Source organism: Bombina bombina, chromosome 5 (assembly GCF_027579735.1).
Source record: "Bombina bombina isolate aBomBom1 chromosome 5, aBomBom1.pri, whole genome shotgun sequence".
NCBI lineage: Eukaryota > Metazoa > Chordata > Amphibia > Anura > Bombinatoridae > Bombina > Bombina bombina.
The window spans coordinates 126,424,363-126,451,092 of NC_069503.1; the positions used below are offsets into that span (position 1 = coordinate 126,424,363).

The 26,730-nt window shown below is 39.1% G+C and overlaps 1 protein-coding gene across 1 annotated transcript in view; it reads right to left on the minus strand.

Annotated features, from left to right (window-relative positions):
- Positions 1-26,730, minus strand: part of KANSL1 (KAT8 regulatory NSL complex subunit 1) — a gene marked incomplete in the record, with an annotated part of 533,970 nt that overhangs the window by 132,317 nt on the left and 374,923 nt on the right. The window contains 1 exon segment of the mRNA XM_053713685.1: positions 685-831. Within this exon segment, the coding sequence (XP_053569660.1) occupies positions 685-831 (147 nt within the window).

A 26,730-nucleotide genomic window follows, 5' to 3' on the forward strand; every position in this document is an offset into this window, starting at 1 on the left:
AGACAACTTTCCAATGTATTTATATTATCAATTTGTCTTAGTTATCTTGGTTTCCTTTGCTAAAGGGTAGCCTTAGGTGAGCTCAGGAGCATGCATGTGTCTTAAGTGTTTGTAACAATGTTATACAAAATTGTAATTAGGACATGCATCCGTCAGTTTAGTTAGCTGCTGAATGCGGAAGGCGGCTGCCGTGAGCGGCTTTCAGCTCTTTCCAAAGCCGGATTTCTTCTTGTAAAAGTGCAACACTAAACTCTGTGCAAATCCACTGCTGCCAAAGAGTGCAAGACACATGCATGCTCCTAAGCTTTTATCAACCTGGGTAAAATTGCATGCTCTGGGCCCCATGTACTAAGGGCCGTGTGACAAGGGGCTTTGCTTTGAATGTACGTCGGCTGCTGGATATTTCATTACACACTCTTCACTCAACAAATCGAGCAAAAGAAGGGTCTGCAATCACTTTAAGTGAGCATGTTTGGGGACATTTAATTTTGACTTTACATCTGTAATGTTGAAAACATGTATACATACAAAAAAAAAGGAAAATCTAGTAGTATCACACACCTTTATTTAAACACTGAAAAATAGTCTGAAAAGGCAGGTGAAGCTCTTCTATCCCTGAACTGTGAAGACACACGGTTCCATTGTACATGTCTGAAGTAAAGTGTGACTACAGGTAAAACTCACCAGGGTGTGGTGACGTCTGGGGCGTTCTTCGGGGCTGTGGCCTCATTCTTTCTGGCGTAGAATCTGATACCAATCTAACATTTTTCTGCCAACTGTCCAAGCGATACTGACAAAGCTTTTCTTGGTCACTTCTACCATGTGTATAACCTGCCATAGAAAGGAAGGAGGAGGCTGGTATCACACCAAGCAATACAAAAACATAAGGAACAAGACATGAAATGACTATTGTAATGGGCCTATACTGTGATAGAAGGTGCCTGGTGGTTTTTGGTTCTAGAGCTCTCTATCATTGAGGGCTAGAGAGAGCAGATATTTGGAAGACAGAAATCAGAATGTACAAGCAACAAACATGCTCACGCGGCTGTTCCTGTCTCCTGCTCTTAAAGGGAATGTTTAAAGATAATCCCTTTATTACCCATTCCCTAGTTTTACATAACAAAAACTGTTCTATTAATTATACTTTTTACCTCTGTGATTTCCTTGTATCTAAGCCCCTGCAGACTGCCCCTTATTTCAGTTCTTTTGACTTACTTGCATTTTAGCCAATCAGTGTTGACTCAACTCCACAGGAGTGATCACAATTGTATTTATAGTCACACATGAAATAGTGCTGTCTAGCTGTGAAAAACTGTCAAAACGCACTGAAATAAGAGACTGACTTCAAGTGCTTACAAATTTGCTTATGAGCCTACCTAGGTTTAGCTTTCAACAAAGAATACCAAGAAAACAATTGCAACTTTTATGAAAAGTAAATTGGAAGGTTGTTTAAAATGATATGCCCCATCTGAAACATGAAAGTAATTTTGACTACATTGTCCCTTTAAGAATAAAAAAAGTGGACAAAACAATAGGTACATATATGTATAATACACTATATGTGGAACTTAAAAAACAAACAAACAAAAAACCCCCCCAAAAACCCTAAAGTCTTAAACACAGATGCTTTAAGCAGCAGAGATGAAGTACACTGGACTGTTTGTCATAAGCAGAATTCAGTCTTTTGCTATCTTTATTTAAAAAGCAGGAACTTAAAAGCTTAGGAGGCTGCCCATTTAAGGTTCAGCACCCTGGATAGCGCTTGCTTATTGGTGGTTACATTAAGCAAAACAATAAGCAAGCGTAACCCAGGTTCTCAACCAAAAATAGGCTGGCCCCTATGCATTATATTCCTGCTTTTTAAATAAAGATAGCAAGAGAACAAAGAAAAATTAATAGGAGTAAGTTAGAAAGTTGCTTAAAATTGAATGCTCTATCGGAATCATTAAAAAGAAAATTGGGTTTAGTGTCCCTTTAAGTAATAGCCATTATACCATGAGGTAATATAGCAGGTTGGATACTTAAAAGGACACATCGGTCAAATTAAATTTTCATTATTCAGATACAGCATGTAATTTTAAACAACTCCAACAAGTCCAATTTACTTCTATTTAAAAAAAATGTGCAGATATATATTTACACTTTGAGTCACAAGTTCCTACTGAGCATGTGCAAGAATTCACAGACTATACGTATATGCATTTGTGATTGGCTGATTGCTATCACATGGTACAGGGGGAGTGGAAATATATATAACTTGAAATTTGTTAGAAAAAAAAATAATCTACTACTCATTTGAAATTCAGACTAAGTGCTATTGTTATATTGCATTTGTTGATTAAAGGACAAGTAAACACAGTAGATTTGCATAAACAGCATTTTGAAAGATCTTTAAATCCAAAACTGACATTCTTTATGTGAGGTTAAACATAAGACCTAGATTAGAGCTGCTAGCTGGCCTTACTGACTTATGGGCAGTGTCCTGCTTGCAGCGTGCTCTGACACCACATGAAGTAGAGTATACTAGACCAAAACATCAAGAACAACTTGAGGGGTAGTTAATAGGAATAGGAGATATTTATAAAAACGATTTATTCCAAGCTTGTATTTGGTTTACCATCTACACAGCAGTCTAGTATCATCTGCTACTTCATGTTCTGCCACAATGAACATTGAGAAACTGGCTTTGTTTCATATCCACACTAGGTCAGATTTTTAAAAAATTGCGTATCTGAATCATGAAAGTTTTTTTTTTTACTTTAGTGTCCCTTTAACAACAAATATAAAAAATGCACTACACTTAGGCAATGACTAAGTAATGATAGCAGGTGCCCTTGCCTGTTGTGTCTGGGCAATTTGTAGGCGGTATGCAAACAAGGATATATGGCTGTCTTACAGGGCAGATCTCAGAATTAGAGACTGTCCTGTAAGTAAGTTTGCAGAAGACATGCAATTTCTTATATTAAAACAAAGCCAACACCAATAGATATAACATTTGTCAGATTTACACTGGCTCATCTGTGGGTCAACACAGAATCTTCATACAAGGATGCGGTCACTCTTGGTATGTTTAGTTTGCATGTTATTTCCTGTTAAATTAGTCTAACACATTTGATGTAATAACCCAAGTATATGTGACCACAGAAGTTCTTCTGTACTGGCCTATTGGTAGACCAGGAATGAGGTTATGGATTATATGACCCGAATGCCTTTTCACCATATCTACCTGTAAGAATAACACTTGAATCTGGTCACTATTTTATGACAGGATTCGGATACTTTAATCTAAGAATCAGTCATTTAATGTGAAAGTTAAAATATTTGCTGCCTTAAAAGGGACAGTAATCACAGTGAGATTTTAATATAAAATGTTAAGTTATACATAATGAAAATTTCGCAAAATATTTTCATTATTTATTTTGTCCCCTTTTTAAATGTAATTTAGCAATTTCAAATTCTCAGAACTTGAAATACACCTTGTTGATTGTTTAAAGGGTCATGAAACCCAAATGTTTAATTTCATGATTTAGAAAGAGCATACAATTATAAATAACTTTCTAATTTACTTCTATATCTATTTTGATTCATTCTCTTGATATTCTTTGCTGAAAATCACATCTAGATATGCTTAGTAGCTGCTGATTGGTAGCTGCACATAGATGCCTTCTGTGATTGGTTCACCGTATGCATTGCTATTTCTTCATTAAAGTATATCTAAAGAATGAAGCAAATTAGGTAATAGAAGTAAATTGGAAGGTTGTTTAAAATTATATTCTTTACCTTAATCATGAAAGAAAATGTTTGAGTATAGTGTCCCTTTAAGCAACATTCTAGTTTACCTTCTAAGATCACATGCAGGTTTTGTGTGTCTTAGAATGCTGTGAAACACAAGCACCTTTACATAACCTCCGCAACACCAGAGTGAGCAAACCACACGGGCTACATGAAACAGGTACAAATCTGTGGAACTTTTTAAGTTCAGAGCTAAATGGAACAGCCTGTCTTTTTGGCAAAATTACACAATCTCTAAGAATGATGACTGACCTCTAAGTTAGGTTGGTTTCTTTTGTAACGACGCCTAGTTTGATGTTATTAAAAGTATTTAAACAATTTAAATGAAAGCCATTGGGAAGGCACAAATTGATTATGTATAATAGCAAACAGTCCAAAATCAATATTTAAGATCCCAATAGAAAAGAGAAGGATACTTAAACCCACAGCGCTGTATACACAGCTTAAAATAGTAACTAAAAAGTGATAGTGTTACTAACACAATTGAATAGCTCAAATATTATATATATATCGACTATAGGTCAGATGTAGCAATAATAGTGACTCATCAGTGGTATGATGGCCTGCCCTAGACAATGCTGAATATAGTAGTAAAAAAGATATTTATTAAATCAATTAAATGAATTTAACACAACAATAAAAGCATAACAACAATAATAAAATCAGCAAAAAAATACGTTGATCAGGCGTATTAAATGCTATATGTGCAGCAACCAAAGATGATCCGATAATCATATAAACATAAAAACATTCACAATCACATGCGATAAAAACAGAAGGGTCCAGTTAGTCACTGGAAATCCAAACAACGGCAAGTTTCCCTTGGAGTCAGGAGAAGCTGAAATGAGAATGATCCCAAATCAAAAGCAGAAAGAGAACCACATATAAGGTGTACACTCTTGCTTACACCGGAATGATTCTCTGGAGTTGAAGATTTTGCCTTTTCTGTCAACAAGGAATTTGAGCCGAGTCCCTCTGTGAGCTGTAATAGTACCGGAGATGCTTCTTTTCTTTTAGGATCGATTCCGGGTATAACTAGCTCTGGGGATCCAGCAAACGACGGAAGCCGGTCAGGAACACATGGAAACCAGCTGGTGGGCGGAGCAACGCGTTTCAGTCCGTACAGGGCCTTTGTCAAGCTCCAGAGGGTAGAATAGACAGGACTTTTAAACCAAATCACTTGTTCTCATTGGTTCCTGCAAAAAGGGGGCGTCTTACACATACAAAGACATTTCAATATTCAATGTTAGGACAGATATATGAACAACTAACAATTTGCAATAATATTTTTACAGCAATAATAAGCCGTAGCTGACTATTATAGGAATAAATAACAGCGTCACAGCCTCATAATAATCTCACAGGTATTTCATAATTCATAAATAAATGGCATTTATATAGGCCAATACAACACAATTGTCACTATGAGCCAATATTATATATCATACATCATAAAAATTAATTCAAGATTGATAACTTAATAACATGTTTGTAAATTCATAATTTCAAAAAATATATCTTTAATAAAGAATTTGTGTAAAAAATCAATTCGAAAAAAATAAAAGTAATGAATCAATATTTCTAAAAATGAATATTTATATAAAAAAAATGAATGGATTAATCATAAACGAAAGATTGTTTGTATAGAAATGAAGTGTATAGGAATAAAAGCCACATATAAATGCAAATTTGTCTATTAAGACCAAAAAGGATATCCAATCGGAATAACCAAACAGTAATTCCGCTAGATATCTCAAATATTCATAAGAGAACTGACCTAAATGGAACATCTATATCTACTCTCTATATTATATAAACACTCTATATTAAAAACTAAATTAAGCCAATTGGGTTGTAAAGACCTAAGCTCAAAAATCCATTTGGTCTCCTTTTTTAGGAGTTCCATCTGTGCATTACCGCCTCTCCAATTTCTCTTGTTTTTCTATACCTATGAAAGAAAAGTGATCTAGATTACCATTATTACATGTAGCGAAATGTCTAGGTATAGGGAGGTCTTTGTTTCTGCCTAAATGATGCTGTTCAATAGACCACGTGTTCGCAAATGTGATCACGTAGGGGCCTTTCGGATTCCCCTACATACTGTTTCCCGCCAACGACATTGTATAACATATATTACAAATTTATCTGAACATCTGATCAAGTCTTTGATCTTAAAAGATTTCCCTGTAATGGTAGATTTAAATTCTCTTTGTTTCTTTGAGTGTTTACACAACTTACATGTTAAACATGGAAACAATCCATTCAATTTATTGCCTTTAAAGGGACATTCAACACTTAGTGTAACAGGTTTTTATATTGTAAATTAAGAAACGGAGGTCCGCCTACACTATACCCCTCCTCCCTTACCGCCTTGCTTCTGTCCTAATCAGCGGCGCTAACTACTCTAATACCCGGTCAATATGGATGCCGAACTTCCCCCACTATTACGTAGCTGCCTTCTTCTTAAACTGATAAGCAAATCAGAATCCAGTCCTCGGACTGAAATTGCACTGGGAACATGTAGATTTATTAAAAGGACACTGTATTTCTACTTTCAGTGGGTGCTAGAATTGATTTTAGATGACGTGCCTTTTTATATACAATTTGGGGTTTAGATGGTAACATGGTTCCCAATTCTCCATCATTTTTTAGAATCCCCCAATGTATATTTAGAATTCTTTCCAATAGAAATGTATTACTATAATTTGTAATGAATGGAATGAATATTTTGTCATTCTTCGCCACTTGATTTTTTTCTAGGTATGGTAACAGGTTTTTTTAAACAAGTCATTCCTATTCACTTCTCTTATTTCATCTCAAATTTTTTCAATCTTAATATCTTCATATCCTCAAGAAATTTCTGTTTTTATTTCTCGGATTGAATATCAAAATCAGCTATACTAGTACAGTTCTTCCTTATACGCAAAAATTGTCCCTTTGGAACATTGTCAATACACATACGATGGTGGCAACTCGTGTGATGAATGTAGTTATTAACATCAACACTCTTAAAATGTGTTTTTTAAAGTAATTTATTATTTTCAGGGAATATTTCTAAGTGTAAGAAAATTAAGGTTCACTTTGTTGTTGTTCATGCTAACAATAAAATCATCTAATAGGTTACCATTTCCTCACCAAATAATGATAATGTCATCTATATAACGTCTATAGGTCACCAGGTTTGCTCCAAATGGGGTATTTGCGAGAAAGAATTATTCCCAATAGCCCATAAATAAATTTGCGTAACTTGGAGCAAACCAGGTGCCCATAGCCGTCCCTTTTTCTTGATTATAGAATTGAGCATTATAACTAAAAAAAATATTTGATAATATAAAATGTATCGATTCCAAGCCATCTTGATGGTTAATGCAAGCGTACAAAGTAGTAACGTCACACGTAACAAGCAAGAAATCTTCCTGCCAAGAGATATTTTCTATTAAGTACATCTGTGGAATCTTTAAGATAAGAGGGCAAAGTTCTCATGTATTTTTGAAGAAAAATGTCTAGATATTCTGATAGATTGGCTGCAAGTGATCCCACACATGATATGATAGGCCTACCAGGTGGGTTAGTTAAAGATCTATGAATTTTTGGTAAACAGTATAAAAGTGGCATTTTAGGGAATTTGGGCAGTAGATAACTACTTTCTTTAGCATTAAGAATTCCCTTTTCTTGTGCTGAGTTTTATAGACTTGCTAACTAGCATTTTCTAGTTACAACTCTAATCATCACTCCAGTAGAGACTGGAAGTTACCAAATAGGTTTGCACCACTACAGAATTAGCAAAACAGTGAAGAAAATAATCCTAATACATCCTCTTTTTTTAGGACATGGCCCAAGTGCACTTCAAAGCCCATTACCGCAAAGAGATATAAGAAAAAGAAGAGCTTCAGACAGAGAGGAGGTAGTAGGAGACCCCCAAAAAAATCACGGTTTTAAATAATCCAAGCCCTAATTTGGGTATTTTTAATCTCAGTAAACAACCTATAAAGAAAGAACATGAGGAAATACGGAGTAGAGGATTATCTTTTGCCCCGAGTACTAGATTAAAAAAGTTTGGAACATATATTGATGCACACAAAGACTGGAATAGAAATGCTAGCAGATAACACTCTAATCAAGGATAACTATTATGTACATACCCACCTAAGAGAGAAATCAACTTTCTATCCAAAGCAGGATAAGGGCTCTATATTAGAGACATTTGAAAAATTAAGTTTAAAGGATATTGAAAACCTGGTTGAAGATAAAATTAATAAAACATACAGTAATTTGACTAAAAAAAAAACAACTAAAAATTTTTAAGGAACTCAAGACTACTGAAGATATAATCATAAAGCCCGCGGATAAGGGTGGTGGCATAGTGATTTTAGATACCATTGACTATCACAAAAACAGAATTTATGTTTACCTGATAAATTTCTTTCTCCAACGGTGTGTCCGGTCCACGGCGTCATCCTTACTTGTGGGATATTCTCTTCCCCAACAGGAAATGGCAAAGAGCCCAGCAAAGCTGGTCACATGATCCCTCCTAGGCTCCGCCTACCCCAGTCATTCGACCGACGTTAAGGAGGAATATTTGCATAGGAGAAACCATATGGTACCGTGGTGACTGTAGTTAAAGAAAATAAATTATCAGACCTGATTAAAAAACCAGGGCGGGCCGTGGACCGGACACACCGTTGGAGAAAGAAATTTATCAGGTAAACATAAATTCTGTTTTCTCCAACATAGGTGTGTCCGGTCCACGGCGTCATCCTTACTTGTGGGAACCAATACCAAAGCTTTAGGACACGGATGAAGGGAGGGAGCAAATCAGGTCACCTAAATGGAAGGCACCACGGCTTGCAAAACCTTTCTCCCAAAAATAGCCTCAGAAGAAGCAAAAGTATCAAACTTGTAAAATTTGGTAAAAGTGTGCAGTGAAGACCAAGTCGCTGCCCTACATATCTGATCAACAGAAGCCTCGTTCTTGAAGGCCCATGTGGAAGCCACAGCCCTAGTGGAATGAGCTGTGATTCTTTCGGGAGGCTGCCGTCCGGCAGTCTCGTAAGCCAATCTGATGATGCTTTTAATCCAAAAAGAGAGAGAGGTAGAAGTTGCTTTTTGACCTCTCCTTTTACCTGAATAAACAACAAACAAGGAAGATGTTTGTCTAAAATCCTTTGTAGCATCTAAATAGAATTTTAGAGCGCGAACAACATCCAAATTGTGCAACAAACGTTCCTTCTTTGAAACTGGTTTCGGACACAGAGAAGGTACGATAATCTCCTGGTTAATGTTTTTGTTAGAAACAACTTTTGGAAGAAAACCAGGTTTAGTACGTAAAACCACCTTATCTGCATGGAACACCAGATAAGGAGGAGAACACTGCAGAGCAGATAATTCTGAAACTCTTCTAGCAGAAGAAATTGCAACTAAAAACAAAACTTTCCAAGATAATAACTTAATATCAACGGAATGTAAGGGTTCAAACGGAACCCCCTGAAGAACTGAAAGAACTAAATTGAGACTCCAAGGAGGAGTCAAAGGTTTGTAAACAGGCTTGATTCTAACCAGAGCCTGAACAAAGGCTTGAACATCTGGCACAGCTGCCAGCTTTTTGTGAAGTAACACCGACAAGGCAGAAATCTGTCCCTTCAGGGAACTTGCAGATAATCCTTTTTCCAATCCTTCTTGAAGGAAGGATAGAATCCTAGGAATCTTAACCTTGTCCCAAGGGAATCCTTTAGATTCACACCAACAGATATATTTTTTCCAAATTTTGTGGTAAATCTTTCTAGTTACAGGCTTTCTGGCCTGAACAAGAGTATCGATAACAGAATCTGAGAATCCTCGCTTCGATAAAATCAAGCGTTCAATCTCCAAGCAGTCAGCTGGAGTGAAACCAGATTCGGATGTTCGAACGGACCCTGAACAAGAAGGTCTCGTCTCAAAGGTAGCTTCCAAGGTGGAGCCGATGACATATTCACCAGATCTGCATACCAAGTCCTGCGTGGCCACGCAGGAGCTATCAAGATCACCGACGCCCTCTCCTGATTGATCCTGGCTACCAGCCTGGGGATGAGAGGAAATGGCGGGAACACATAAGCTAGTTTGAAGGTCCAAGGTGCTACTAGTGCATCCACTAGAGCCGCCTTGGGATCCCTGGATCTGGCCCCGTAGCAAGGAACTTTGAAGTTCTGACGAGAGGCCATCAGATCCATGTCTGGAATGCCCCACAGGTGAGTGACTTGGGCAAAGATTTCCGGATGGAGTTCCCACTCCCCCGGATGCAATGTCTGACGACTCAGAAAATCCGCTTCCCAATTTTCCACTCCTGGGATGTGGATAGCAGACAGGTGGCAGGAGTGAGACTCCGCCCATAGAATGATTTTGGTCACTTCTTCCATCGCTAGGGAACTCCTTGTTCCCCCCTGATGGTTGATGTACGCAACAGTTGTCATGTTGTCTGATTGAAACCGTATGAACTTGGTCCTCGCTAGCTGAGGCCAAGCCTTGAGAGCATTGAATATCGCTCTCAGTTCCAGAATATTTATCGGTAGAAGAGATTCTTCCCGAGACCAAAGACCCTGAGCTTTCAGGGATCCCCAGCCCATCAGACTGGCGTCGGTCGTGACAATGACCCACTCTGGTCTGCGGAATGTCATCCCTTGTGACAGGTTGTCCAGGGACAGCCACCAACGGAGTGAGTCTCTGGTCCTCTGATTTACTTGTATCTTCGGAGACAAGTCTGTATAGTCCCCATTCCACTGACTGAGCATGCACAGTTGTAATGGTCTTAGATGAATGCGCGCAAAAGGAACTATGTCCATTGCCGCTACCATCAACCCGATCACTTCCATGCACTGAGCTATGGAAGGAAGAGGAACGGAATGAAGTATCCGACAAGAGTCTAGAAGTTTTGTTTTTCTGACCTCTGTCAGAAAAATCCTCATTTCTAAGGAGTCTATAATTGTTCCCAAGAAGGGAACCCTTGTTGACGGGGATAGAGAACTCTTTTCCACGTTCACTTTCCATCCGTGAGATCTGAGAAAGGCCAGGACGATGTCCGTGTGAGCCTTTGCTTGAGGAAGGGACGACGCTTGAATCAGAATGTCGTCCAAGTAAGGTACTACCGCAACGCCCCTTGGTCGTAGCACAGCTAGAAGGGACCCTAGTACCTTTGTGAAAATCCTTGGAGCAGTGGCTAATCCGAAAGGAAGCGCCACGAACTGGTAATGTTTGTCCAGGAATGCGAACCTTAGGAACCGATGATGTTCCTTGTGGATAGGAATATGTAGATACGCATCCTTTAAATCCACCGTGGTCATGAATTGACCTTCCTGGATGGAAGGAAGAATAGTTCGAATGGTTTCCATCTTGAACGATGGAACCTTGAGAAACTTGTTTAAGATCTTGAGATCTAAGATTGGTCTGAACGTTCCCTCTTTTTTGGGAACTATGAACAGATTGGAGTAGAACCCCATCCCTTGTTCTCTTAATGGAACTGGATGAATCACTCCCATTTTTAACAGGTCTTCTACACAATGTAAGAACGCCTGTCTTTTTATGTGGTCTGAAGACAACTGAGACCTGTGGAACCTCCCCCTTGGGGGAAGTCCCTTGAATTCCAGAAGATAACCTTGGGAGACTATTTCTAGCGCCCAAGGATCCAGAACATCTCTTGCCCAAGCCTGAGCTAAAAGAGAGAGTCTGCCCCCCACCAGATCCGGTCCCGGATCGGGGGCCAACATTTCATGCTGTCTTGGTAGCAGTGGCAGGTTTCTTGGCCTGCTTTCCCTTGTTCCAGCCTTGCATTGGTCTCCAAGCTGGCTTGGCTTGAGAAGTATTACCCTCTTGCTTAGAGGACGTAGCACCTTGGGCTGGTCCGTTTTTACGAAAGGGACGAAAATTAGGTCTATTTTTTGCCTTGAAAGGCCGATCCTGAGGAAGGGCGTGGCCCTTACCCCCAGTGATATCAGAGATAATCTCTTTCAAGTCAGGGCCAAACAGCGTTTTCCCCTTGAAAGGAATGTTTAGTAGCTTGTTCTTGGAAGACGCATCAGCCGACCAAGATTTCAACCAAAGCGCTCTGCGCGCCACAATAGCAAACCCAGAATTCTTAGCCGCTAACCTAGCCAATTGCAAAGTGGCGTCTAGGGTGAAAGAATTAGCCAATTTGAGAGCATTGATTCTGTCCATAATCTCCTCATAAGGAGGAGAATCACTATCGAGCGTCTTTATCAGCTCATCGAACCAGAAACATGCGGCTGTAGCGACAGGGACAATGCATGAAATTGGTTGTAGAAGGTAACCCTGCTGAACAAACATCTTTTTAAGCAAACCTTCTAATTTTTTATCCATAGGATCCTTGAAAGCACAACTATCCTCTATGGGTATAGTGGTGTGTTTGTTTAAAGTGGAAACCGCTCCCTCGACCTTGGGGACTGTCTGCCATAAGTCCTTTCTGGGGTCGACCATAGGAAACAATTTTTTAAATATGGGGGGAGGGACGAAAGGAATACCGGGCCTTTCCCATTCTTTATTAACAATGTCCGCCACCCGCTTGGGTATAGGAAAAGCTTCTGGGAGCCCCGGCACCTCTAGGAACTTGTCCATTTTACATAGTTTCTCTGGGATGACCAACTTTTCACAATCATCCAGAGTGGATAATACCTCCTTAAGCAGAATGCGGAGATGTTCCAACTTAAATTTAAATGCAATCACATCATGTTCAGCCTGTTGAGAAATGTTCCCTGAATCAGTAATTTCTCCCTCAGACAAAACCTCCCTGGCCCCATCAGACTGGGTTAGGGGCCCCTCAGAGATATTAATATCAGCGTCGTCATGCTCTTCAGTATCTAAAACAGAGCAGCCACGCTTACGCTGACAAGGGTTCATTTTGGCTAAAATGTTTTTGACAGAATTATCCATTACAGCCGTTAATTGTTGCATAGTAAGGAGTATTGGCGCGCTAGATGTACTAGGGGCCTCCTGAGTGGGCAAGACTCGTGTAGACGAAGGAGGGAATGATGCAGTACCATGCTTACTCCCCTCACTTGAGGAATCATCTTGGGCATCATTGTCATTATCACATAAATCACATTTATTTAAATGAATAGGAATTCTGGCTTCCCCACATTCAGAACACAGTCTATCTGGTAGTTCAGACATGTTAAACAGGCATAAACTTGATAACAAAGTACAAAAACGTTTTAAAATAAAACCGTTACTGTCACTTTAAATTTTAAACTGAACACACTTTATTACTGCAATTGCGAAAAAACATGAAGGAATTGTTCAAAATTCACCAAATTTTCACCACAGTGTCTTAAAGCCTTAAAAGTATTGCACACCAAATTTGGAAGCTTTAACCCTTAAAATAACGGAACCGGAGCCGTTTTAAACTTTAACCCCTTTACAGTCCCTGGTATCTGCTTTGCTGAGACCCAACCAAGCCCAAAGGGGAATACGATACCAAATGACGCCTTCAGAAGGTCTTTTCTAAGTATCAGAGCTCCTCTCACATGCGACTGCATGCCATGCCTCTCAAAAACAAGTGCGCCACACCGGCCCCAAAATGAGGCTCTGCTTAAGCTTTGGGAAAGCCCCTAAGGAATAAGGTGTCTAATACAGTGCCTGCCGATATTATTATATCAAAATACCCAGATAAAATGATTCCTCAAGGCTAAATATGTGTTAATAATGAATCGATTTAGCCCAGAAACAGTCTACAGTCTTAATAAGCCCTTGAGAAGCCCTTATTTATGATCGTAATAAACATGGCTTACCGGATCCCATAGGGAAAATGACAGCTTCCAGCATTACATCGTCTTGTTAGAATGTGTCATACCTCAAGCAGCAAGAGACTGCACACTGTTCCCCCAACTGAAGTTAATTGCTCTCAACAGTCCTGTGTGGAACAGCCATGGATTTTAGTTACGGTTGCTAAAATCATTTTCCTCATACAAACAGAAATCTTCATCTCTTTTCTGTTTCTGAGTAAATAGTACATACCAGCACTATTTCAAAATAACAAACTCTTGATTGAATAATAAAAACTACAGTTAAACACTAAAAAACTCTAAGCCATCTCCGTGGAGATGTTGCCTGTACAACGGCAAAGAGAATGACTGGGGTAGGCGGAGCCTAGGAGGGATCATGTGACCAGCTTTGCTGGGCTCTTTGCCATTTCCTGTTGGGGAAGAGAATATCCCACAAGTAAGGATGACGCCGTGGACCGGACACACCTATGTTGGAGAAATATGTGTTAATATCTTGAAAGATACCGAGACATAAAAAATAGGAAATGATCCCACAAAAAGGTATACGGAAGAGTTATCTACTGCCCAAATTCCCTAAAATTCCACTATTATACTGTTTACCAAAAATTCATAAATCTTTAACTAACCCACCTGGTAGGCCCATCATATCAGGTGTGGGATCACTTACATCCAATCAGAATATCTAGACATTTTTCTTAAAAAATACATAAGAACTTTGCCCTCTTATTTTAAAGATTCCACAGACGTACTTAAGTGAACAGAAAAGATCTCTTGGCAGGAAGATTTCTTGCTTGTTACATGTGACGTTACTTCTTTGTACACTTGCATTAACCATCAGGATGGCTTGTTAGCCATCAAATATTTTTTAGATACAGATGATACTCTAAGAATTGAACAAAGGATATTCCTTATGGAATCGATAAATTTTATATTATCACAATTTTTTTATTATAATGCTCAATTCTATAATCAAGAAAAAGGGACGGATATGGGCACAAGGTTTGCTCCAAGTTACGCAAATTTATTTATGGGCTATTGGGAATAATTCTCTCTCGCAAATACCCCCTTTGGAGCAAATCTGGTGACCTATAGACGTTATTTGGCGAGGAAATAACCTATTAGATTATTTTATTGTCAGTATGAACAACAACAAAGTGAACCTTAATTTTACCTGTGAAAAGAGTATATCGAGCATCAATTTCTTAGACTTAGAAATATTCCCTTAAAATAATAAATTACTTTCAAAAACACATTTTAAGAGTGTTGATGCTAATAGCTACATTCATCACACAAGTTGCCACCATCGTAGGTGGAATGACAATGTTCCAAAGGGACAATTTTTGCGTATAAGGAAGAACTGTACTAGTATAGCTGATTTTGATATTCAATCCGAGAAATAAAAACAGAAATTTCTTGAGAGGATATGAAGATATTAAGATTGAAAAAATTTGAGATGAAATAAGAGAAGTGAATAGGAATGACTTGTTTAAAAAACCTGTTAACATACCTAGAAAAAATCAAGTGGCGAAGAATGACAAAATATTCATTCCATTCATTACAAATTATAGTAATACATTTCTATTGGAAAGAATTCTAAATAAACATTGGGGGATACTAAAAAATGATGAAGAATTAGGAACCATGTTACCATCTAAACCCCAAATTGTATATAAAAAGGCACGTCATCTAAAATCAATTCTAGCACCCACTGAAAGTAGAAATAAAAGCAAAATTAAAAATATGTCCCAGATTGATTTTAAAGGCAGTAAATTGAATGGATTGTTTCCATGTTTGACTTGTAAGTCATGTAAACAGTCAAAGAAACAAAGAGAATTTAAATCTAACATTACAGGGAAATCTTTTAAGATCAAAGACTTGATCAGATATTCAGATAAATTTGTAATATATGTGATACAATGTCGTTGCGGGAAACAGTATGCAGGGGAATCCGAAAGGCCCCTACGTGATCGTATTCGCGAACACATATGGTCTATTGAAAAGCATCATTTAGACAGAAACAAAGACCTCCCTATACCTAGACATTTCGCTACTTGTAATAATGGTAATCTAGATCACTTTTCCTTCATAGGTATAGAAAAACATAAGAGAAGTTGGAGAGGCGGTAATGCACAGATGGAACTCCTAAAAAAGGAGACCAAATGGATTTTGAGCTTAGGTCTTTACAACCCAATGGGCTTAATTTAGATGTTGATATAGGGTGTTTTCTAAGAGAGTAGATATAGATGTTCCATTTAGGTCAGTTCTCTTATGGTTATTTGAGATATCTAGTGGAACTACTGTTTGGTTATTCCGATTGGATATCCTTTTTGGTCTTAATAGACAAATAATTTGCATTTATATGTGGCTTTTATTCCTATACACTTCATTTCTATACAAACAATCTCTCATTTATGATTAATCTATTCATTCATTTCTTTTTATAAATATTCATTTTTAGAAATATTGATTCGTTTTATTTTTTCAAATAATAAATCGATTTTTTAAATAGATTTTTTACACAAATTATTATTAGATATATTTTTTGAAATTATGAATTTACAAACATGTTTTAAAATTATCAATCTTGAATTAATGTTAATGACGTATAATATTGGCTCATAGTGACAATTGTGTTGTATTGGCCTATATAAATGCCATTTATTTATGAATTATGAAATACCTGTGAGATTATTATGAGGCTGTATTTTATTTATTCCTATAATAGTCAGCTGCGGCTTATTATTGCTGTAAAAATATTATTGCAAATTGTTATAGTTCATATATCTTATGATCCTAACATATTGAATATTGAAATGTCTGTGTAAGACGCCCCCTTTTGCAGGAACCAATGAGAACAAGTGATTTGGTTTAAAAGTCCTGTCTATTCTACCATCTGGAGCTTGACAAAGGCCCTGTACGGGATGAAACGCGTTGCTCCGCCCACCAGCTGGTTTCCACGTGTTCCTGACCGGCCTTCCGTTGTTTGCTGGATACCCAGAGCTAGTTATACCCAGTATCGATCCTTAAAGAAAAGAGGCATCTCGGGTACTATTACGGCTCACAGAGGGACTCAGCTCAAATTCCTTGTTGACAGAAAAGGCAAAATCTTCAACTCCAGAGAATCATTCCGGTGTAAGCAAGAGTGTACACCTTATATGTGGATCTCTTTCTGCTTTTGATTTGGGATCATTCTCATTTCAGCTTCTCCTGACTCCAAGGGAAACTTGCTGTTTGGATTTCCAGTGACTAACTGGACCCTTCTGTTTTTATCGCATGTGATTGTGAATGTTTTTATGATTATCGGATCATCTTTGGTTGCTGCACACAAAGCATCTAATACGCCTGATCAACGTATTTTTTTGCTGATTTTATTATTATGCTTTTATTTTTGTGTTAAATTAAATTTATTTAATAAATATCATTTTTACTACTATATTCAGCATTGTCTAGGCCATTATACCACTGATGAGTCACTATTATTGCTACATCCGACATATATTCAATACATATATAATATTTGAGCTATTCAATTGTGTTAGTAACACTATCACTTTTTAGTCACTATTTTAAGCTGTGTCTACAGCGCTGTGGGTTTAAGTATCCTTCTCTTTTAGATTGGGATCTTAAATATTGATTTTGGACTATTTTTTGGAGGTTGGGGAATCTCATTTTCCCACTTGCTTAATAGTATTTCCTATATCAGCGCAGAGTAGCATAACCTCTTTTTCTAGCATAATAGCAAACTTAAAGGGACACTCAGGTTAAATTAAACTTTCAGGATTCAGATACAGCATGTAATTTTAAACAACTTTCCAATTTACTTCCATTAAAAGAAAAGTGCACAGTCTTTATATATTTACACTTTTTGAGTCACCAGATCCTACTGAGCATGTGCAAGAATTCACAGACTATACGTATATGCATTTGTGATTGGCTGATTGCTATCACATGATACAAGGGGAGTGGAAATATACATAACTTTGAAATTTGTTATAAAAAAATCTACTACTCATTTGAAGTTCAGACTAAATGCTATTGCATTGTCTTGTTATCTTGCATTTGTTGATTATGCAAATCTAATGTGTTGACTGGTCCTTTAACAAAGGAACATGATATTGCGTCAACCGTCCACCATATTATCCAAACAGCAGGTTACTTTTTATTGTAGTGAAACAATTGACTGGGAACATGTAGATTTATTAAAAGGACACTGTAAACTAAAATAAATTAATTTAATAAAGAATTATGTATAAATAAAATTTGCAGATGACACCAAGTAAAAAATTGCTGCTAAAGTAGATAAAAATGATCATGAGGTTTGCTGTTTTAGCAGTCCTGATATCTTCCTATACGACTAATTCACACTCACCACATGGCCTGATCTGTTATTACTGTCCCTAGTTAGGTGTAGGAGCAACCTATATCGCTGTCCGTTTACTAATGCAAGGTTAAGTATTTGCTGGCCCCAATTCTCCCCTCACCTCCCCAACCCAGAAATGCCGACAAGTTCCACCGTATAAGTAATAAATTAGCTGCAGACAGACACACACCGGCAGCTGAAATATACACTTTCCGCTCTGTAAATGTAACCCTATATACTCTGCATAGTTTTTCACTGAGCAGAGTGTAAACTGCATCTGCCAGTGTAATTTATGATTTAGACAGAGCATACATTTTAAACAACTTTCCAATTTACTTTTATCTAATTTGCTCAATCTCTTGGTATTCTTTGTTGAAAAGCAAATCTAGATAAGCTCAGGAGTTGGTTGCTAGCTTCTGATTGGTGTCTGCACATATATGCCTATGATTGGCTTACCGATGTGTTCAGCTAATTCCCAGTAGTGCATTGCTGCTCCATCAAGAAAAGATACCAAGAGAATAAAGCAAAATTGATAACAGAAGTAAATTAGACAAAATGTTTACAATTGTATGCTTTATCTAAATCGTGAAGGAATTTTTTTGGGTTTCATGTCCCTTTAACCTCTCCATTGTGAGCTTAAGGGAACCGTGTACTTAGGCAAATGGTAGATAAAGTTGATTGTATTTCAAACTGATGCAGGAACACCAATTAAAAAGGGCTGGGTTCTCTCCCACCACTCAGTGGGAGTCTCAATGCCTAATAGCTTTTCTAAAGCCATTACTGCATTGTTTCAACAGAATAAACAACGCCTTTCAAATTACAATATAAAAGTGAATTAAATTGTTGGCAAATCATTTCAGCGAGTAAAATTAATTATTGCAAATTATTGCAAACATTAAATTTGGGGGGAAATTTACAGTACAATTTGTTTATAGAATTTACAGTAAACTATAAAAAGTGAATGTCAGAACAGAATATAAATGAACAAGCAGTGGGATTTGCATTACTCCTTTATAAAAGAGTGCGTGTGTGCAATGTTAATGTATAGAATACATTTTAGTTGAAACTGTTCATCCACCCCTTCTTTCTGCAGGATAGAAATGAGACATCTAGACATTGGGTTTTATTATTTTTGTGGTTATTGAGCAACACCCTACGTTAAGCATTCCCTTTGACTTGCACAACTGAAACCAATTGGAGATTGCAAGAATCAGGTTATTTTCATAAAATAAACTACAGTATTCAATATCTAGTATATTTTAATCACAATTGCTAAACTTATCACTTGAAATTATAAGCCTAATTCTCTAACATTAAACAGGCAAGTGAGTTATGTATGGTCAGTAATAACACAATTTAAGCTTACCTGATAAATTTATTTCTTGACATAGTGAGTCCACGGAATCATCAATTACTGTTGGGAATATCACTCCTTGCCAGCAGGAGGCGGCAAAGAGCACCACAGCAAAAAGTATTACTTCCCTTCCCACAACCCTCAGTCATTCGACTGAATGAAAAGGAGAGAAAGCAAGTAAACATAAGTTGTAGAGGTGCCTGAGGTTATATAAAAAAACCTGAAAATAAGGGCGGGCAGTTGACTCACCATGTCAAGAAATACATTTATCAGGTAAGCATAAATTTGGTTTTCTTTCTTATGACACGGTGAGTCCACGGAATCATCAATATCTGTTGGGAATCAATACCCAAGCTAGAGGACACAGGATTAGGGAAGGGACAAGACAGGTAACCTAAACGGAAGGCACCATTGCTTGCAGAACCTTTCTCCCAAAGGAAGCCTCAGCTGAGGCAAAAGTGTCAAACTTATAGAATTTAGAAAAAGTGTGCAAAGAAGACCAAGTTGCAGCCATGCAAATCTGTTCCACAGAGGCCTTATTCTTAAAGGCCCAAGAAGAAGAAAGAGCCCTAGTGGAATGAGCTGTGATTCTCTCAGGAGGCTGCTGTCCAGCAGTCTCATATGCCATACGAATAATACTTTTCAACCAGAGAGAAAGAGACTTGGCAGTAGCTTTCGGACGTTTTCCAGAAAAGCAAGGAAACAATTCAGAGGACTGAAGAAAGTCCTTCGTAGCCTGCAAATAGAATTTAAGAGCCTGCACAACATCTAAGTTGTGTAACAACTGCTCCTTGTGAGAGGAAGGATTAGGACAGAGAGAAGGAACAACAATTTCCTGATTGATATTTCTGTCCGAAACATTTGGAAGAAAACCAAACTTGGTACGGAGAACTGCCTTATCTGCATGAAATATGAGATAAGGAGAATCACACTGCAATTCTGAGAGTTCAAAAACCCTCCAAGCTGAAGAAATAGCAGTAAGAAACAAAACCTTCCAAGATAATAACTTAACATCTATGGAATGCATAGGCTCAAACGGAGCCTGTTGTAAAACTTTAAGAACAAGGTTAAGGCTCCAAGGTGGAGTGACTGATTTAAACACAGACCTGACAAAAGTATTGTACATCCGGCACGTCCGACAGACGCTTGTGCAGCAGAATGGATATAGCAGAAATCTGACCCTTGAGGGTACTGACAGATAACCCTTTCTCCAGGAAGGCCTGGAGAAAAGATAAGATCCTTGGAATCCTGACCTAACTCTAAGAAAATCCTTTAGACTCACACCAATAAAGATATTTACGCCATATCTAATGGTAAATCTTTCTAGTGACAGGCTTCAGGCCTCTGAAGTTACGAAAGAAACGAAAATTAGTCTGACGTCCCTTCATTTTGTTCTTCTTGTCTTGGAGGTAGAAAGGATGCTTTTACCACCCTTGATATCGGAAATATCTGCCAATGCCGACCCGAACAAGGTATTTCCCTTGTAAGGAATTGCCAAAAGCTAAGATTTAGAAGACACATCAGCAGACCAACATTTAAGCCATAGCGCTCTATGCGCTAAGATTGCAAAGCCAGATATTTTGGCCCCCAACTTAATGACCTGCAAGGAAGCGTCAGTGATAAATGAATTGGCTAACTTTAGAGCCTTTATCCTATCCTGAATCTCCTCCAAAGGTCCACGGCGTCATCCTTACTTGTGGGAACCAATACCAAAGATTTAGGACACGGATCAAGGGAGGGAGCAAATCAGGTTACCTAAACGGAAGGCACCACGGCTTGCAAAACCTTTCTCCCAAAAATAGCCTCTGAAGAAGCAAAAGTATCAAATTTGTAAAATTTGGCAAAAGTGTGCAGTGAAGACCAAGTCGCTGCCTTACATATCTGATCAACAGAAGCCTCGTTCTTGAAGGCCCATGTGGAAGCCACAGCCCTAGTGGAGTGAGCTGTGATTCTTTCAGGAGGCTGCCGTCCGGCAGTCTCATAAGCCAATCGGATGATGCTTTTAAGCCAAAAGGAAAGAGAGGTAGAAGTTGCTTTTTGACCTCTCCTTTTACCAGAATAGACGACAAACCGAGAAGATGTTTGTCTGAACTCTTTTGTAGCTTCTAAGTAGAATTTTAGAGCACGGACTACATCTAAATTGTGTAGCAAACGTTCCTTCTTTGAAACTGGTTTCGGAACCAAAGAAGGTAAAACTATCTCCTGGTTAATATTCTTGTTGGAAACAACCTTTGGAAGAAAACCAGGCTTAGTACGCAAAACAACCTTATCTGAATGGAACACCAGATAGGGCGGAGTACACTGCAGAGCAGATAACTCTGAAACTCTTCTGGCAGAAGAAATAGCAACCAAAAACAAAACTTTCCAAGATAATAACTTAATATCTATGGAATGTAGAGGTTCAAACGGAACCCCTTGAAGAACTGAAAGAACTAGATTTAGACTCCAGGGAGGAGTCAAAGGTCTGTAAACAGGCTTGATCCTAACCAGAGCCTGAACAAATGCTTGAACATCTGGCACAGCTGCCAGTCGTTTGCGTAGTAAGACAGATAAAGCAGAAATCTGTCCCTTCAGAGAACTCGCAGATAATCCTTTATCCAAACCTTCTTGCAGAAAGGAAAGAATCTTAGGAATTTTTATCTTATTCCATGGGAATCCCTTGGATTCACACCAACAGATATATCTTTTCCATATTTTATGGTAAATCTTTCTAGTTACCGGTTTTCTGGCCTGAACCAGAGTATCTATCACATAATCTGAAAACCCACGCTTTGATAGAATCAAGCGTTCAATCTCCAAGCCGTCAGCTGGAGGGAGACCAGATTTGGATGTTCGAATGGACCCTGAACAAGAAGGTCCTGTCTCAAAGGTAGCTTCCATGGTGGAACCGATGACATATTCACCAGGTCTGCATACCAAGTCCTGCGTGGCCACGCAGGAGCTATCAAGATCACCGAGGCCCTCTCCTGTTTGATCCTGGCTACCAGCCTGGGAATGAGAGGAAACGGTGGAAACACATAAGCTAGGTTGAAGGTCCAAGGTGCTACTAGTGCATCCACTAGAGTCGCCTTGGGATCCCTGGATCTGGACCCGTAGCAAGGAACCTTGAAGTTCTGACGAGACGCCATCAGATCCATGTCTGGAATGCCCCATAATTGAGTCAACTGGGCAAAGATCTCCGGGTGGAGTTCCCACTCCCCGGGATGGAATGTCTGACGACTCAGATAATCCGCTTCCCAGTTTTCCACACCTGGGATGTGGATCGCAGATAGATGGCAGGAGTGATCCTCCGCCCATTGTATTATTTTGGTCACTTCTTTCATCGCTAGGGAACTCCTTGTTCCCCCCTGATGATTGATATACGCAACAGTCGTCATGTTGTCTGATTGGAATCTTATGAATCTGGCCTTTGCAAGCTGAGGCCAAGCCCTGAGAGCATTGAGTATCGCTCTTAGTTCCAGAATGTTTATCGGGGGAAGAGACTCTTCCCGAGACCATAGTCCCTGAGCTTTCAGGGATTCCCAGACCGCACCCCAGCCTACTAGACTGGCGTCGGTCGTGACAATGACCCACTCTGGTCTGCGGAAGCTCATTCCCTGGGATAGATGGTTCAGGGTCAGCCACCAACGGAGTGAATCTCTGGTCTTCTGATCTACTTGAATCACTGGAGACAAGTCTGTATAGTCCCCATTCCACTGTTTGAGCATGCACAGTTGTAATGGTCTTAGATGAATTCGTGCAAAAGGAACTATGTCCATTGCTGCAACCATCAACCCAACTACTTCCATGCACAGAGCTATGGAAGGATGTGGAACAGAGTGAAGAACTTGACAAGTGCTTAGAAGTTTTGACTTTCTGACATCTGTCAGAAAAATCCTCATTTCTAAGGAATCTATTATTGTTCCCAAAAAGGGAACTCTTGTTGACGGAGACAGAGAACTTTTTTCTATGTTCACCTTCCATCCGTGAGATCTGAGAAAGGCCAGAACGATGTCTGTATGAGCCTTTGCTTTTGAAAGGGACGACGCTTGTATAAGAATGTCGTCCAAGTATGGTACTACTGCAATGCCCCTCGGTCTTAGAACCGCTAGAAGGGACCCGAGTACCTTTGTGAAAATCCTTGGAGCAGTGGCTAACCCGAATGGGAGGGCCACAAACTGGTAATGTTTGTCCAGAAAGGCGAACCTTAGGAACTGATGATGTTCTTTGTGGATAGGAATATGTAGGTACGCATCCTTTAGATCCACGGTAGTCATAAATTGACCTTCCTGGATAGTGGGTAGAATCGTTCGAATGATTTCCATTTTGAACGATGGTACCCTGAGAAATTTGTTTAGGATCTTTAAATCCAGAATTGGTCTGAAGGTTCCCTCTTTTTTGGGAACTACGAACAGATTTGAGTAAAATCCCATTCCTTGTTCCGTCATTGGAACTGGGTGTATCACTCCCATCTTTAACAGGTCTTCTACACAATGTAAGAACGCCTGTCTCTTTATTTGGTTTGAGGATAAGTGAGACATGTGGAACCTTCCCCTTGGGGGTAGTTCCTTGAATTCCAGAAGATAACCCTGAGAAACTATTTCTAGCGTCCAGGGATCCTGAACATCTCTTGCCCAATCTTGAGCAAAGAGAGAGAGTCTGCCCCCCACTAGATCCGGTCCTGGATTGGGGGCTACTCCTTCATGCTGTTTTGTTAACGGTAACAGGCTTCTTGGTCTGCTTACCCTTGTTCCAGCCTTGCATAGGTTTCCAGGCTGGTTTGGGCTGTGAGGCATTACCCTCTTGCTTAGAGGATGCAGAATTAGAGGCCGGTCCGTTCCTGAAATTGCGAAAGGAACGAAAATTAGACTTATTCTTGGCCTTGAAAGGCCTATCTTGTGGAAGGGCGTGGCCCTTTCCCCCAGTGATGTCTGAGATAATCTCTTTCAATTCTGGCCCAAAGAGAGTTAGATGCAAAGCGGCATCTAAAATAAGAGTTAGTCAACTTAAGTGCGTGAACTCTGTCCATAACCTCCTCATATGGAGTCTCTCTACTGAGCGACTTTTCTAGTTCCTCGAACCAGAACCACGCTGCTGTAGTGACAGGAACAATGCACGAAATGGGTTGTAGAAGGTAACCTTGCTGTACAAAAATCTTTTTAAGCAAACCTTCCAATTTTTTATCCATAGGATCTTTGAAAGCACAATTATCCTCGATAGGAATAGTAGTGCGCTTGTTTAGAGTAGAAACTGCCCCCTCGACCTTAGGGACTGTCTGCCATAAGTCCTTTCTGGGGTCGACCATAGGAAATAATTTCTTAAATATAGGGGGGGGGGGGGGGAACAAAAGGTATGCCGGGCTTCTCCCACTCCTTATTCACTATGTCCGCCACCCGCTTGGGTATAGGAAAAGCGTCGGGGTGCACCGGAACCTCTAAAAACTTGTCCATCTTGCAAAATTTCTCTGGAATGACCAAGTTGTCACAATCATCCAGAGTAGATAACACCTCCTTAAGCAGTGCGCGGAGATGTTCTAATTTAAATTTAAATGTCACAACATCAGGTTCAGCTTGTTGAGAAATTTTTCCTGAATCTGAAATTTCCCCATCTGACAAAACCTCCCTCATGGCCACTTCAGATTGGTGTGAGGGTATGACAGAACAATTATCATCAGCGCCCTCCTGCTCTTCAGTGTTTAAAACAGAGCAATCGCGCTTTCTCTGATATGTAGGCATTTTGGATAAAATATTTGCTATGGAGTTATCCATTACAGCCGTCAATTGTTGCATGGTAATAAGCATTGGCACGCTAGATGTACTAGGGGCCTCCTGCGTGGGCAAAACTGGTGTAGACACAGTAGGAGATGATGTAGTATCATGTCTACTCCCCTCATCTGAGGAATCATCTTGGGAAATTTCATTATCTGTGGCAGTACTGTCCTTACTTTGTTTGGACGCTATGGCACAATTATCACACAATTTTGAATGGGGAGACACATTGGCTTTCATACATATAGAACATAGCTTATCCGAAGGCACAGACATGTTAAACAGGCTTAAACTTGTCAATAAAGCACAAAAACCGTTTTAAAACAAAACCGTTACTGTCTCTTTAAATTTTAAACAGAGCACACTTTATTACTGAATATGTGAAAAAGTATGAAGGAATTGTTCAAAATTTATCAAAATTTCACCACAGTGTCTTAAAACATTAAAAGTATTGCATACCAATTGTCAGAGCTTTAACCCTTAAAATAACGGAACCGGGGCCGTTTACAAATTTAACCCCTATACAGTCGCAGCTACAGCCTTTGCTGTGACCTAACCAAACCCAGAGGGGAATACGATACCAAATGACGCCTTCTAGGAACTTTTCCAACTACTTTCAGGTCCTCACACATGCATCTGCATGTCTTGCTCTCAAAAACAACTGCGCAGTAATGGCGCGAAAATGAGGCTCAGCCTACAACTGGGAAGGCCCTCCCTGACTGGAAAAGGTGTCTAACATAGTGCCTGACGTTAAAAAACTTTCCCCAGGTTTATAAGTGTGAATTATCAGCATAAACATGTATAAAATGTCCAAATAAAGCAATCGATTTAGCCCATAAAAGTATCTACCAGTTTTATAGCCCATATTAAGCCCTTTATTCTGTTTGAGACTAAGAAAACGGCTTATCGGTCCCCATGAGGGGAAATGACAGCCTTCCAGCATTACACAGTCTTGTTAGAAATATGGCTAGTCATACCTTAAGCAGAAAAGTCTGCTAACTGTTTCCCCCAACTGAAGTTACTTCATCTCAACAGTCCTATGTGGAAACAGCAATCGATTTTAGTTACTGTCTGCTAAAATCATCTTCCTCTCACAAACAGAAATCTTCATCCTTTTCTGTTTCAGAGTAAATAGTACATACCAGCACTATTTTAAAATAAACTCTTGATAGTAGAATAAAAAAACTACAACTAAACACCACATACTCTTAACCATCTCCGTGGAGATGTTGCCTGTGCAACGGCAAAGAGAATGACAGGGGTGGGCGGAGCCTAGGAGGGACTATATGGCCAGCTTTGCTGGGACTCTCTGCCATTTCCTGTTGGGGAAGAGATATTCCCACAAGTAAGGATGACGCCGTGGACCGGACACACCAATGTTGGAGAAACATAATTTATGCTTACCTGATAAATTTATTTCTCTTGTGATGTATCGAGTCCACAGATTCATCCTTACTTGTGGGATATTCTCCTTCCCTACAGGAAGTGGCAAAGAGAGCACCCACAGCAGAGCTGTCTATATAGCTCCTCCCTTAGCTCCATTTCCCAGTCATTCGACCGAAGGCTAGGAAGAAAAAGGAGAAACTATAGGATGCAGTGGTGACTGAAAGTTTTAAAATAAAAATATATATGCCTGTCTTAAAAAACAGGGCGGGCCGTGGACTCGATACATCACAAGAGAAATAAATTTATCAGGTAAGCATAAATTAT